At 54.7% G+C, this 12,522-nt stretch overlaps 4 protein-coding genes across 4 annotated transcripts; 2 read left to right on the forward strand and 2 right to left on the reverse strand.

Annotated features, from left to right (window-relative positions):
• Positions 1 to 208: 208 nt before the first annotated feature.
• Positions 209 to 2,901, reverse strand: LTR77_009256 (uncharacterized protein; the record flags this gene model as incomplete). The annotated part of the gene is made up of 2 exons (XM_064806484.1): positions 209 to 276; positions 300 to 2,901. The coding sequence occupies 2 exons, from the start codon at positions 2,899 to 2,901 to the stop codon at positions 209 to 211; spliced, it is 2,670 nt and encodes an 889-aa protein (XP_064655301.1).
• Positions 2,902 to 4,176: 1,275 nt separating this feature from the next.
• LTR77_009257 (uncharacterized protein) lies at positions 4,177 to 4,533 on the forward strand (the record flags this gene model as incomplete). Its single annotated transcript, XM_064806485.1, has 1 exon — positions 4,177 to 4,533. The coding sequence occupies one exon, from the start codon at positions 4,177 to 4,179 to the stop codon at positions 4,531 to 4,533; it is 357 nt and encodes a 118-aa protein (XP_064655302.1).
• Positions 4,534 to 4,770: 237 nt separating this feature from the next.
• LTR77_009258 (uncharacterized protein) lies at positions 4,771 to 6,656 on the reverse strand (the record flags this gene model as incomplete). The annotated part of the gene is made up of 3 exons (XM_064806486.1): positions 4,771 to 5,325; positions 5,395 to 6,523; positions 6,589 to 6,656. The coding sequence occupies 3 exons, from the start codon at positions 6,654 to 6,656 to the stop codon at positions 4,771 to 4,773; spliced, it is 1,752 nt and encodes a 583-aa protein (XP_064655303.1).
• Positions 6,657 to 10,899: 4,243 nt separating this feature from the next.
• Positions 10,900 to 12,510, forward strand: LTR77_009259 (uncharacterized protein; the record flags this gene model as incomplete). Its single annotated transcript, XM_064806487.1, has 1 exon — positions 10,900 to 12,510. The coding sequence occupies one exon, from the start codon at positions 10,900 to 10,902 to the stop codon at positions 12,508 to 12,510; it is 1,611 nt and encodes a 536-aa protein (XP_064655304.1).
• Positions 12,511 to 12,522: the final 12 nt, after the last annotated feature.

Genomic DNA, 12,522 nt, shown 5'->3' on the forward strand with positions numbered 1-12,522 from the left:
GTGGACACCAATTTGCGAACAGGGAATTTTGGGCAATGGCAATGTAAATAGAACATCAATGTACAAAGACGCAATACATTCAAACGATGCCACTACTTCTTTTTTGCACTACGCTCATGGCACATAAAGCCTCGAATACGCCGCAATCTCCGTCCGACAACAGATACACTTCGAAAAGTTCCTCGAAGCCAACCCAACCCTACACTCATCACACATACTCAAGCATCCACACGGCCAGACCAATATTGTTCGCGGCGTGCTCTGGCAGACCACGCACTGCGGTCCACCAGCACCCATACCTTCGGCGCCGGACTCCCAGGTCCCGCTTTGCCGTGCTTGCGTACCGGCTTTCGAGCGCCGCTCGAGGATGAAGTGCTCCAGGTCTCGCTCCTCTTCTTCGTCTGTGAGGGGTTGAGCGGGCTGTGCGCGGAGGCCGGCAAGGAGCTGGGCGCGGATGCGGTCGGTGTCGCGGCGATACTGCGAGCGAGTCATCGGACGGTTGGACTGTAAGGTATGTGAGAGGAGGCGGGCTTCTTCTCTGTCGTCTGGTGATTGCGGGTTGAGCAGGCGGGCGAGGTGGCTCAGACCTTCTGGTTCGGAGGTAGGTTCGTAGCTGCGATCGCCATGCGGGTCGAGTTGAGTGGGTGTGCGGCGGCCGCTGTCTGACATATCGGACCAGTCGTCATCCGTGCTTGCATTTGTTGACATGGAAATCATGCTCGTCGTGTCGTCGTCATCAATGTTTGATGCTTGGTAGTCGTCGCTTTGGTCGAGGTCGCCGAACCATCCTCCCTTGCCCCACCAATTGTAGAGAGTCTCGCTCAGGCTCTCCTCGCCAGCGTAAGTGCCTTCGCGCTGGAGTCGTTTCCGCGTTTCTTGCTCGACATCAATAAGACGATCGAGCGGCAGCACTAGGCGCCCTTGATCATCCAGCATCTTGAATGCTCGCTCACTCTGGCGGCTGTCCGGTATAGGGTTGGATGGGCGCCGTTGTCTCTCGCCAACTCCAGCAGCCTTCAGTAGCCAGCTCGGCTGATATGCGATCCCTGTCTTGCGGAGAGCACCGAGGACGATGTTCGCTTGAATACCAACAATCAACCAGAACATGCCCGCGATGAAGTCAGCCGTCAATTGCATCCTGTTCCTACGGTTCGCCAGACCCAAGCCACTGTCAGGCTCATTCGCACTAGGCTTCTCCGCATCACCCTTCTTCGGCTTTGACTTTCGCTCACGAGCATACGGCGAAGTGGAGATGGCGTGGTTGTGATGATCAGTGAACTCAAGCCCTCTCGCAATGTCCTCATCCAGCAGCTCCGAGGGCACAGCAAGCTTCTTGCGTTCGTCCATGCTGCTGGCAAGCTCGTCGATGCGCTTCTGCTCCAACCAGGTCATTTGCGCGACTTTGATGCGATTGCCTTCGTTAAGGTAGACGGCCTCGCTGGCAGCGGTGAGAACCGCGAAGCCGACTTTGAGCAGGGTGTTGTAGAAATCGTCAGACATCCGTATTTGGATACGAGAGCCGGGCGAGAATTGGACGTTGGCTTGGAGGTTCTCGTAGGCCCAGGCGAAGCGTTCCCGAAACGACATACCGTTGCCAACTTCTGCTGGCACCGAGAGGGTGGTGACAAGAAGCGCGACAGCGTAGATGACGGCACAGGTCATGATGCCGATGAGTATGAGCAAATGTGGGATGAAGCCGACAATGCATACGGTCGGGAATCGCAGAACGCCCAGGTCTGCGATGTTGTCGATGGGGTTCACGATGACTTTGGCAAAGCTCCAGACGAAGGCAGTCATGTAGCAAGAAGCCCATATGCCAGTGTTGACGAGTCGAACTTTGTGTCGGAGGCCTGTGACAGCCAGGATTGAACTGCTGAGATGGCTAAGGCAGGATATCACGCAGACCAGCAACACCTCAGGCGGCACGTTCAGTCGCTGGAGAAGCTCAGCGCGAGAGACCATCGGACCGTTACTCTCTTCGGCTCTGGCACTTGAAGCACCGTCAAGCCGTAGCTGCCCGAAGAATCCAAACCCAAGGGCACTGCTGATCATGGCCTCGCACTCTGCAAAGGCAAGCGAGTGTTCGAAGAGAGTCATGCCCGTTTCTGGCCTTGTGCGTTCGCCCTGCAGCGAGCAACTCAGCGTCTCAAAGAGCTGGTAGGTGCACAAGCTTAGGAAAAAGCCAAACAGTAGAGACATTGAGCCCCGTAGCAGGCTACGATCGTTGTCGATGGCTGGCAGCGACATGCCGCGCCGTGTGCAACTTTCCATGTCGTTTTGCCACGGGGTTAATGTTGAGCTCAATTTGTACAAAAAGCCACCCTCAGCGCCAAAATCGATGGCGAGATTCTTCAACGGATCGCCGTATCGAAGAAGAGCAAAGTCCGGCGATGTCTGGCATCTCAACGCCTCCAGCATGATCTGGAGGTGCGCCAGAAATACGCAAATTGGAACGACATACAGCGCCAGCCGCACGTACCACGGCAGCCGTAAGCTCTCCCTGCTCGAAGCGTAGAATTGTGTCCGATTGAGTATGATCGCCGCCGTAAATGTAGCCAGAGCCCATCTGCTCGTCAAGTACGAGAACATACCGCCCATGCTTCCCATCTTTTTCATGCCCTGGAGAATCATCCCAAACATTGACGATGTGGCGTCCTCTGCCCCCTCCTTGAACCAAGACTCCACGAGTTCCGGATTCAGTACGAAATTAGTAGCCTGCGCGAGATCATTGCTGGTGTTGGTGATGGTGGAATTGATTGTCTGCTGTCCCGTGGCGTCCGCGATCACGCTGCCGCCGTTGAAGATCTTGCCCGCGATGTTGTCGACGGCTTCTGGCATGTGGCCCAAAGCGAAGTGGCCTGCTCGTTGCGCGAATCGTGGTACCGCCAGGAGGATGTCCATGGCGGCGGAGGGGATCAAAGAGGTGTTTGAGGCTACTGTCGTCTGATCCATCGCGGGTCTTAGATCTGGTTTAGTAGTTGTTATCTGCCGTTTGCTCGATGTGTTGACTGATGGCGCTCGACGTTGGCTTGTTGTCTTCTTCTACGTTCTGCTGGCGCTTCAAGCAGATCGCAAGACATCGCGAAGTCTCTACGATTGACTGCCTGGAAACGGAATTGCACTTAGCATTTGTAAATGTGTAGTTGTGGTAGAGACAACAGGCCTACCGACGTCAGGTGCGGTCCAGACCCGCCCGCGCCGTCTCCGCTGCCGTCTCCGCTTCCGCGGCATCTTGAGACAACATCATCTTCATTCTCATCCCAAGACATGTACTCGACCAAGCACATAGTTGTTCCCGCAATTCTGTGAAGTTCGGGGAAAAGTCATCATCGTAGGTAGCGATAAACTGGAAGAAAGAAACTGGTACGACGTATGAATGACCCAAGAAATCTACTATGGCTACACGAAAACACTTATTGAGAACCGCCTGATGGAGATCTGGACCACCCTCATTCTTTGGCCAATACTCAAACAGTGCATCTAGAAAACAGCCAACAACATGCCTCCTTCAATACGTCGCCGTGTATCTTGGGAAACAATGGTCTTGACGCCGCGAGCCTGCCGTGACACCGACGACACGGCCTGAGTGCTGTCCGTTCTGAAGGAAACATACTGCAAGCTCTATTGACTACTGCCGGCGGATATGACGACTAAAATGAACCCGAGCTTACAGGGTCCGAAGGTCAGGTCGCCATTCACGGCACTGCATTGTAGCCGTTGTGCCCTACTCCGGCTGATCAATCTTCGATAGCTGGAATCAAAGTACGTGGTAGGTGGTGAAGCCAGTGCCAGAACAGAAGAAGCACGACGGCGAAGAATTCAGCTGGCACAAGCTGCTGGTGAATGCGGGTCATAGTACCTGAGTCGACAGTCTCAGGGACTCGTGGCTAAGGTGAATGAAAGAAGTTGTCCGACGTGGTCGGTTGCTAACTGATATTCATTGCGGACGCAGGCCTTCAAGCATACATTCAATATGGTCCTATGGCATGGGCGTCGTATAAGTGCTTCTTACTCTTCGCCGCAACCGTAAGTTCTTCCGCAACTTCCACATATCCACATACCATTCTCGCCTCTTCAGCTCGAAAGACACCCACACCAACTTGTACTCAAACATCGAAGCCGTCTCCCAACCACAACACACCAAACGCACCTTTCTTCCTCCGACCAACCGCAACGATGAGCGACGATAACCCAGCCCAGGAGGTCGCAGAGGATTTCATCAATGGCCAGATAGACTACGTGGACGTCAACGCGCTTCGCAACCTGGGTGCCTCCGACGCAGACATGAAGCAGGCCATCGTTGATGGCGCCAGGCACATCGTCGGCTGCTGCAACCGGGTTCTACACATGACTCGAGACAGCGGAGGTAATGACATCTCGACCGCCGGGAAATCGAAGTGGCAGCAGATCGGGCAAGATGCCATGAATGGCGTTGTGCGTAACGAGTCCACGGTAAACGTCTTCATCGCGTGCATGCAGGCTGTGTCGAAGGTTGGTGACTGGGAGCGAACGGGGCTTGTTCGAGCCATTTGAATGGAGAGGCTTAAGACGTCGGTGGTCTTGATCGATGTAGGATAGTTGAGGCGGCTGCCGGGTGGTGGGCTGTGCTCGTGGGTATGTAGTCTTAGCTTCGCACCTGTACGAAAGGCGTGGTTCGCCGCAAAACGTCGACAATTCTTCCTCGCTGATACTCGAGCTGGTGGCTACGGTTCGAAACTTTGCGAAATCTTCGACGAGCTTGAGCGCTGGCTGTTACTGATGAGCAGACTCTTAAGCCTCCGTCTTCACCACTGAGAACCAATGCTCATCCATGACAAATCCAGGCCACTCTGGTGAGCAGGTGGAATACACCAGCCCAGCAATACCCAGATTCGAAGAATTAGCATTAATCGAAACCTCAATGATCCTCGCCTCCTCCGGCACATCGCTACATCTCAGCGGTGCCTTCTCGGACATGCCGTTCATACGCCTCGCCCACTGCTCCTCCAGCACGACGACTTGCTCAGTACAAGGTGCCAAGAGGACGCTTGAAAGCAGCCCCTCCTGGAGCTTGATCCGGTCGAGTAGCGAGACTGCCTTCCATCTTACGGCAGAGTCTCGGCATTTGGTGGCGATGAGGTGAAGGGCCAGGATGCTGCCGGTGCCGCGCCCGATGAGGCGCCAGACGGATCCTTCGCCTTGTTGTTGTTCGATGTCAGGGCGTTCGGGATTCGGGCGGAGGGTGAGTAGGTGCTCGATGTTGTTAACGGTGTTGCTAAAGACGGGCAAAAAGCGGTCGTATCGAGTCTCGGGGGCGCTGCGCCATGTAGCTGTTAACACCCACGCCTGGTTGAAAAAGAGACGAGTTAGCATAGCCAAGTAATCAAGAGAGAGTAATGTCAAGATCAGACTCACATGCAGGAACTGTATCTGAAGTAGCATCCGCAACGCCTTCTCCGCCTCTCCAACGGGCGGCGGCATGCAAGCAAAGCTCGATGACCAGCCTGCGATATCTCCCTCCACAGCAGACATACTGGCCTCAAGCTCGGGATAGTCGTCTAGAGTTATCCTCAGGCTCCTGCTTTGATTCCAGCAGCACCCTCGGTCGGTCTCGTAGAGTTTTAGAGGCATGATGCGGTTTTTGATCATCTCCTGCTTTGCCATTTCCTCCAGCTGTGATCGAACCCTGTAAACTGAGTTCACCAGGACATTGAGATGGAGTCTGGCTTCATCCGGCGTCTCGAACGCGGGTGGTGAGGACTGGTCCTCGATAGTGGCATATAGCTCCGGCACCAGGCTTCCCGACATCGAGAGGTCGTAGTCAACACAAACGAAGGCTTGTGAGAGAATGTCGATGGCAGAGCTCGGCCGTGGTTTCAGACGGATTTTAGGTCGAATTCCAGTATCTCGAGAGTACCCTGCCACATGCTCGCCGAGGATCTTGACACCAATAGCTCTATGCTGCAATGCGACGCCATACGAGCCTTGCAGCAGTTCGAATGTCATGAACATCAAACAAGCCAGGAGGGTGACTTCAACATTCTCGGACCTCTGCCCAGGACTGGCGCAGGTGAGCCTTTTCTGGACGTCCGAGACCGCTCGAGCGTAGTGCTGAAGAGCGAAGCTATACTGCTCGGGCTCAAGAGTCGGTGAGGTTTTGTTAGGCGGCTCCAAACCTCTAGCACGATGCATGGAGCCGAGGGCTATGATCGCTGACCGGATGGCAGGTTCCGAATGGCTGAGTCGCAAGGCCAATGTCTCCCAGGAGTTCACCATAGAGCAGCCCGGCAACTGGAACACTGACTGGCCACGGAAGAAGTCTACAGCATACCATTCCCGTGCTGCGTATGGACTGGAAGGCTCAATCGTTCGCTTGGCCACGAAGAGCGGAGCGTAGTCATACGAACGGCTGATGGGCAATAATGGCCGCTTGATGCACTCGCTCCCAGGGAGGTGTGCAGCAGGCACCTCGTAGCCGCCGCATTCTCGGCCAGAAGAGCTGCACTTGCGGCAGGCCGGCCGCGCCTCATCGCATTTGATACGTCTGCTTCTTGAGAGAAGTCAACCTCATGCTCTGCGGTTAGATATGAATACACACAGATGCCATACTTGCATGTCCGACAGCCTGTCCTCGTCTTGGGCTTCTTAGCTCGTTGGCGGTTCACCGGCACCGTCATACTGGGCTACTATACGAAGGCGTTTTCCGAAGCATTTGGGCTTCCTCCTGCCGCAGGAAGAGTATATGAGCCATGCTCGGTCGCAACAACACGAAGCCAGCTGAACATCTGCCAGGATACTCGCATCAAGACGTATAGCAGCCAATAGTACGGCCGGCAACGTCCCGCTGCATCAGTTTCAGCCCTGGAGTCTTGGCCGAATCAGGTAGCTCACGTGCTTTTTCGCTCTCTATTTCCCGATTTGGCTTTCCTCAAGGCGCTCTTCCCTTACCCACCAACGACGAGACTTCTAGTCAAGCCAGAGGATGTTTCGGTCATCAGTCACTGTCATTGGAGAAGAGCTCATCAAGCTGTGGTCTTGCATCGTATGCGGTGGTATGCTTCTGGGAGTCACAACATTCACCATATTGCTGAGAGTCCGCCACTGGTTGCACTGCGTTGAAAGATGGTGTCGGCTTTGGTCTTTGCAAGGTGATGAGATTCACGAGATCTCCATGCAGGATTGTGCTGCTGGTATTCAGACTGGCGAGAGACACTCTCGGACGGCATTTATCGACTCTGCATTGTGCGTACTTATGCCTTCATTCCTCGTACGCTTCTTGTACCTTCGTCTATCACGCTTCGTTCCGCAAACATTCTTCTTCTATAAGCGTCTTCCACATCGCGAGCTTCTCGCCCAGCACGACCGATCAGATCTAAGGACGTAGGTCGTGATACCTCCATGACGGAGGTCCGGACGTAAAAGCGTTGAGCAGGCCGTCCATACACTTCCGCCAAAAGAGAACACTGTGCCGCTTCTCCCGTCTTCGGGCAACAACGCATATTGCTGACAGGTGTGTCCAGTGCCATATGAGTATCACACTCTCTTTGCACTGGCTGTAGCGAACGTTCTCCGGCTGCGGTTATGAAGACTAGGTTCTCGTGGATGGCGGAGAAGGTGGAAACAAAGCTCGGGCGGAAGCTGAGGCGGGATAACCATTAGGGACCGATCAGAGCGTATGGCGGTAGTGGTATCTGTCGCCGTGACCAGATATAAGATCACATTAGCTCGGTAGCACACTTCTTGTTGGTGCCGTCGGAAGTTGCTTGCGTCGATCTTTGATGCTGTTCACTGGCCTGGTGGCCGTCGACCGCATCAGAAGTCGAATGATTTGGTAGAGATGTTGACTTCACCGTCTTACTGTTCTTGAGGTTGTGACAGCTCGTGACTTGCTGTGCCGCACTCGCTCGAGAAGGGTCTGACGCTGCTGTTCAGAAAGTTGAGAAGTGGAGGTTGCTGGTCTTGTCAGTGCCGCCATGGTTATCCCAACGGCGGCGAGCGACGGCTCGCCGAACGGTGTCTTCCGCGCGATGCTCCTTCGCAAGATCTTCGCCGCGCAATCCCGGACCGATCGTACTGTGGGACGCACCGCATGGTGCTGATTGGTAGGAGCAGGCGGATTTATGGACGTACGAGCTGCGTCGCTCGTGTTATCGGCGGCTTCTGTCGCAGCCCGCTAGGTTATCTCTCGAACACAATCGATGGAAGTGCGACGACGGCAAAGCCATGTTGTGATGCTTGCGCGGAGGGTATGCGGAGATGTAGTGGGTACTGGAAGGGCCGGAAAACCCAGTTCTGTGAGCTCAAGGGTGGCCAGCAGTAGGTGGCAGTTATCAGTTCAAGCTATTGGAGCTCTTGAACATCGTGGAGCGGTGCACGATGGAGGGTAGCACCTCCGCTGCTCTTCCAACGTATCTCCGTCACCTCATATCGTATGAGAAGCGGTGGTGTGCGTGCCGCGCGTGCCGACATACTCTTGGAGAGGAGAAGAAGCGGACATGGCGGGTTGCCTGCTCTCGTGACTCAGAGTGTTTGTTCCTTGCCTTGCGCAAATCTCTGCCGCATCGTCGCAACTTCAGTGCGTTGCCAGGCAATGCAATGACTTGAGGGTGGTGTCAGGGGGTCTCCGCAGCGCAACAGTACCGTGCCATTGCAATGCATCGTCTTTGTGCTTTCCCGCCGCAAGGAGATGGGAGACATCGCCGTCGCTGGTTTTGTTTCGAGACTGGGAGGTTTGGAAGGGGCGCAAGTGAGACCGGATTCGGTGTCGTCGCAATCTTGCAAGTCGCCGCAGCAAGACCTTTCCGCTCTCTGCCGGTGCGAGGCACATTTCTGCCGCTTTTCATGGTGGCGGCAATGGCGGTGGAGGTCCTCTGAGGCATTTGCAAGGTGGTGTAGAGATGGCAGTGCGTCCTACTGATGTCGCGATCCGTACGGTGAGCAAAAGCGTGGAAAGATCATCGTCCTTCGCAGTACGGTCGCGACCGATCGGCGTTGTTGATGAATCGAATACCGCCTGCCTCAACAACTCAACTCCGCCCCTCCTCTTGCTTGCGCGAGAGGGAAAGATGTCTGCTGTTTCTCACGCCGTCAAGAATGGACGAAGAGGGGAAAATGAGATGTTTTGGTGGTGGAAGGTAGTTGATCTGAAACGGTGGTGATGGGTTGAAAACTTACGCAGCGCGACGAGCAATGTACGCTCCTCAACAACGGTCGTACAGCGTGGAACACCTGTCTTCCACCCAGATAGCAGCAGAAAGAACAACTCAAGAGTAATTTCACTGTGACCGTAGGCCTTCTCACCCGTGTCTCCACCGCGGTCAGTAGCAAAAAGGTGTATCAGTCTCACCGTGATCATCATACCCTCCCCTCCCCTCGAGACCACCCACCCAAATGAATCAATCAGGAGCAAAAGCAACTGCCAAAAGAGGAAAAATATGATCATCGCCTACCTCCAGGCCAAAGACCGGGCTCGAACCGATCTCGAACAGACCAAAGCGTTGAATAGTCAATCAACGCTACACTCAGAATTGAATAGTCAGCAGGTGAACTCTAACAGGTGAATAACAGTAAAGCACAAAGGAAAGCTAATTGAATGAGCTGGCAAAGCTCGACGGGGGATGGCGGCTTCATTCTTTATCTGTCCTGCTACTGAGGTCCCCCGACCCCAGCACATGCAACGAATTTTGTAGCATCAGTATAATTGTTTAGCTTGGCGCGCTGACTGATAGGGGACTTGGTCGTGATGCGTTCGGGTTTGGAGTTGGTGAGGGAGGGGAGGGAACAACATTGCCTTGATTTGATACTTACTAAGGACTATTGAGGGAGAAGGCAGGGTGAGAAGGCATATTGTAGAGCACAAGGAAAGCTATTACCTCGTTGACTACTGTCGGTGTTCCTTCGTGGAGTGAGTGCGATCGGTGGTGTTCCTCTTCGCCGAATGCATGGTATCGGAGCATGTACCTAAGCATGACAGCAAAAGGAACAACACCACCCACCACGTGCGCACGACAGTCACGGTGATACTTTCCTGTGTATCACGGGGCACTGAGACATACAATGGAGCAAAAGGTAAGGCCTTATCTTCGAGGACCTGTAGTCAGAGCAAAGGGAATACAATCACCGTTACTTGACAGTTACCGCGATACCGCCGTCATCAACAGCAGGTCATTGGGGGTAGACATTGGAGCAAGAAGAAGACCATACAGAGCGTGATAACAACCATCAGCCGCAATGAAAAGCCCAAAGAGGAAAAAGCGAAGGAGAAAAAAAGGATTGAAGGAATCAAACCTCCGAACGTCTGGTGGTTGGAAGCCTTGACCCCAGTAGCAGTTTATTGATTGAAGCTTGTGAAAGCTGAATCGATCAGCTCTAAGAAGATGTTAGCAGGGCGTAATAACCCAAGGTACGTTAACAAAGGAAAGGCTATCTAAAGGCTAGCTAAAGGCAGCTGACATGGCAATGGCATGGCAGCGGCAGGGTTAGTAGATCCTCCTCTTGCGACTGGGTCACGCCGGCCCCCAGCCTGGAAGCCAAATTTTTGGAAATGAATATATAGACAGCAAAAGAGGTGGCGGACGTACCTGGCTGTGGCTTGCCCCCTGGCCGGACGTCTTTTGTTACAGGAAACGGGGGAGGATGGGGATGGTGCGAGGTGAATGGGCATTTCCTTCTGAGCAGTCGCATTTACTTTACGAACGAGTCGCCACTGTGGTTGTTGAGCTCTGGTGGTGCTGGGCTGGCGTGGTAGTCTCATGTTGTGGCGCTTCGGGCGATCTTCGGATGTCTTGGCGGTGTGGTATGTTTGCGACCTCGGTGCGGAGCTTTGCTTGACGACGACCTTGTCATCGACAACGCACCCACAAAGACGGGAGTGGCAAGCTGAAAGGACTGCCAGGTCCAAGCAAGCAGTTCCATTGATCAATGGAGAAGGCGACTGAAGAGACGGCGATGGGCAACAGGACCAGCCACATCGCCGCTGAGATCCAGGACCACGCTTCTTTTCAGGCGATAACAATGCGATCGAACGAGCAGGGCATCGGCAACAGCAGCGGTCACATCGGTGCAAGGAGCCAGGCAGAAGAAAGTCAAGCCGTGGCAGATGGTGGGCAGGAGGCTGAAGACCGCAGCAAGACGCCGCCAGCGCAGGCTCTCCAGCCCCGTGAGGCCTGCGAGGGGAGTACAGCGGGTGAAGAGGTGGCTGTCGCTCGTCTAGACGCACTCGAGAGCCGAGCGGAGGCCGATCGTCAAGCGGCGGCGAGGAGTCAGCAGCTGGTGAGGGAAGAGCAGGATCGTAGGAAAATGCCGCCGCCGCCACAAGTTCCCAAGAGGAAGAGGGACAGACATGCCATTACGGCGGATGGTGATGTGCTCGTTGCTTTGACAAGCAGATTGAAGCGGCGTAAGGAAGCAGAGCAGCAGTACGGTGTGCGCCGAGGGCACCTCAGCAACCTGGCCACATCGATCGTCACTGCATGGAGTGCTCCGTTTGTACTGAGCGTTGACCGCGTGGAAGACGTGTTTGATATGCCGCTGAAGCGTGGACTCCAATGTGCCTGTACTGTCCGCAGACCTCGCGCGGCGATGCCACTCTTCCTCCTGGACACTGCAATCAACTCCACCAGAAAGCGCGCCGGCCAGAGCAAAGTGGAGATCAGCCGGGAAAAATTTGATCCCAGCATTCCACTCATCCGGCAGCTGGAGATGCAGCTGGGTCTTCTTCGACGGTTTCGATTCTCAGCATACGCTCACATGGAGATGGACTGGCCGAAGCAGTCGTATCTGGTACAAGACTACTTCAAGCAGCTGGCAGAGGAGGAGCGACTGAGCTTTCTGAAGACGTGCGTAAACGCCGGAGACCATGATAGGCTTCAAAAGAAGCCAGACGATCCATTCAGCAATGAGCTGTGTACCTGCGGCAGCTGGGAAGCGAATGTGGCCGCATACCAGCAGGCTGTAGACCAGATGGAGCGTTACCAGGTCCAGGCGTCGCTTAAGAGGTCCAGCACAATGAGACGTGAAGGGACAGAGTCGCCTCCAGTGATCATCCAGGATTGCACCTGCGGCTCCGTTCGTACAGAGCGACGTACTCCTCGCAAGGCGGTGGCATTGTGGATGGTGGCCGCTGCCCTTTTCCATGTTCGAGGTGTGGACGCATTCGTCTTGGACACAGGATATCCGTCGGCCATCGATCTCGACCCCGAGTATGACAACGTCTGCGCCGTAGAGGCTGCGCTCGAAGCTATTCGCAAGCGTGATCCAGATGTCTTCGACAGCTTCACAAAAGCGCAGTGGGAGTTGCAGCCCAGGCGGGTGCAGAACCACTTCCAAAGCTTGGCTCAGTACGAGGAAGGCGTGTACGAAGAAGATCCGTGGTACCAGCACGAGGCAGTGTCGAATGCCGATGTACGGTTCGGGAGCCTGGCTTGCATCTGTGGTGCGGTAGAGGTGAACCTTGCGGCGAACGGAGTGGATCTGGGAGAGCTTGTGGATGTGTCGCCAGCTGTTGATGGTGCCGCTCTCTCCGCCCTGTAGTATGTCTTTATG

Source organism: Saxophila tyrrhenica, assembly GCF_035928015.1.
Source record: "Saxophila tyrrhenica strain CCFEE 5935 chromosome Unknown scaffold_17, whole genome shotgun sequence".
In the NCBI taxonomy this organism is placed as follows: Eukaryota; Fungi; Ascomycota; class Dothideomycetes; order Mycosphaerellales; family Extremaceae; genus Saxophila; species Saxophila tyrrhenica.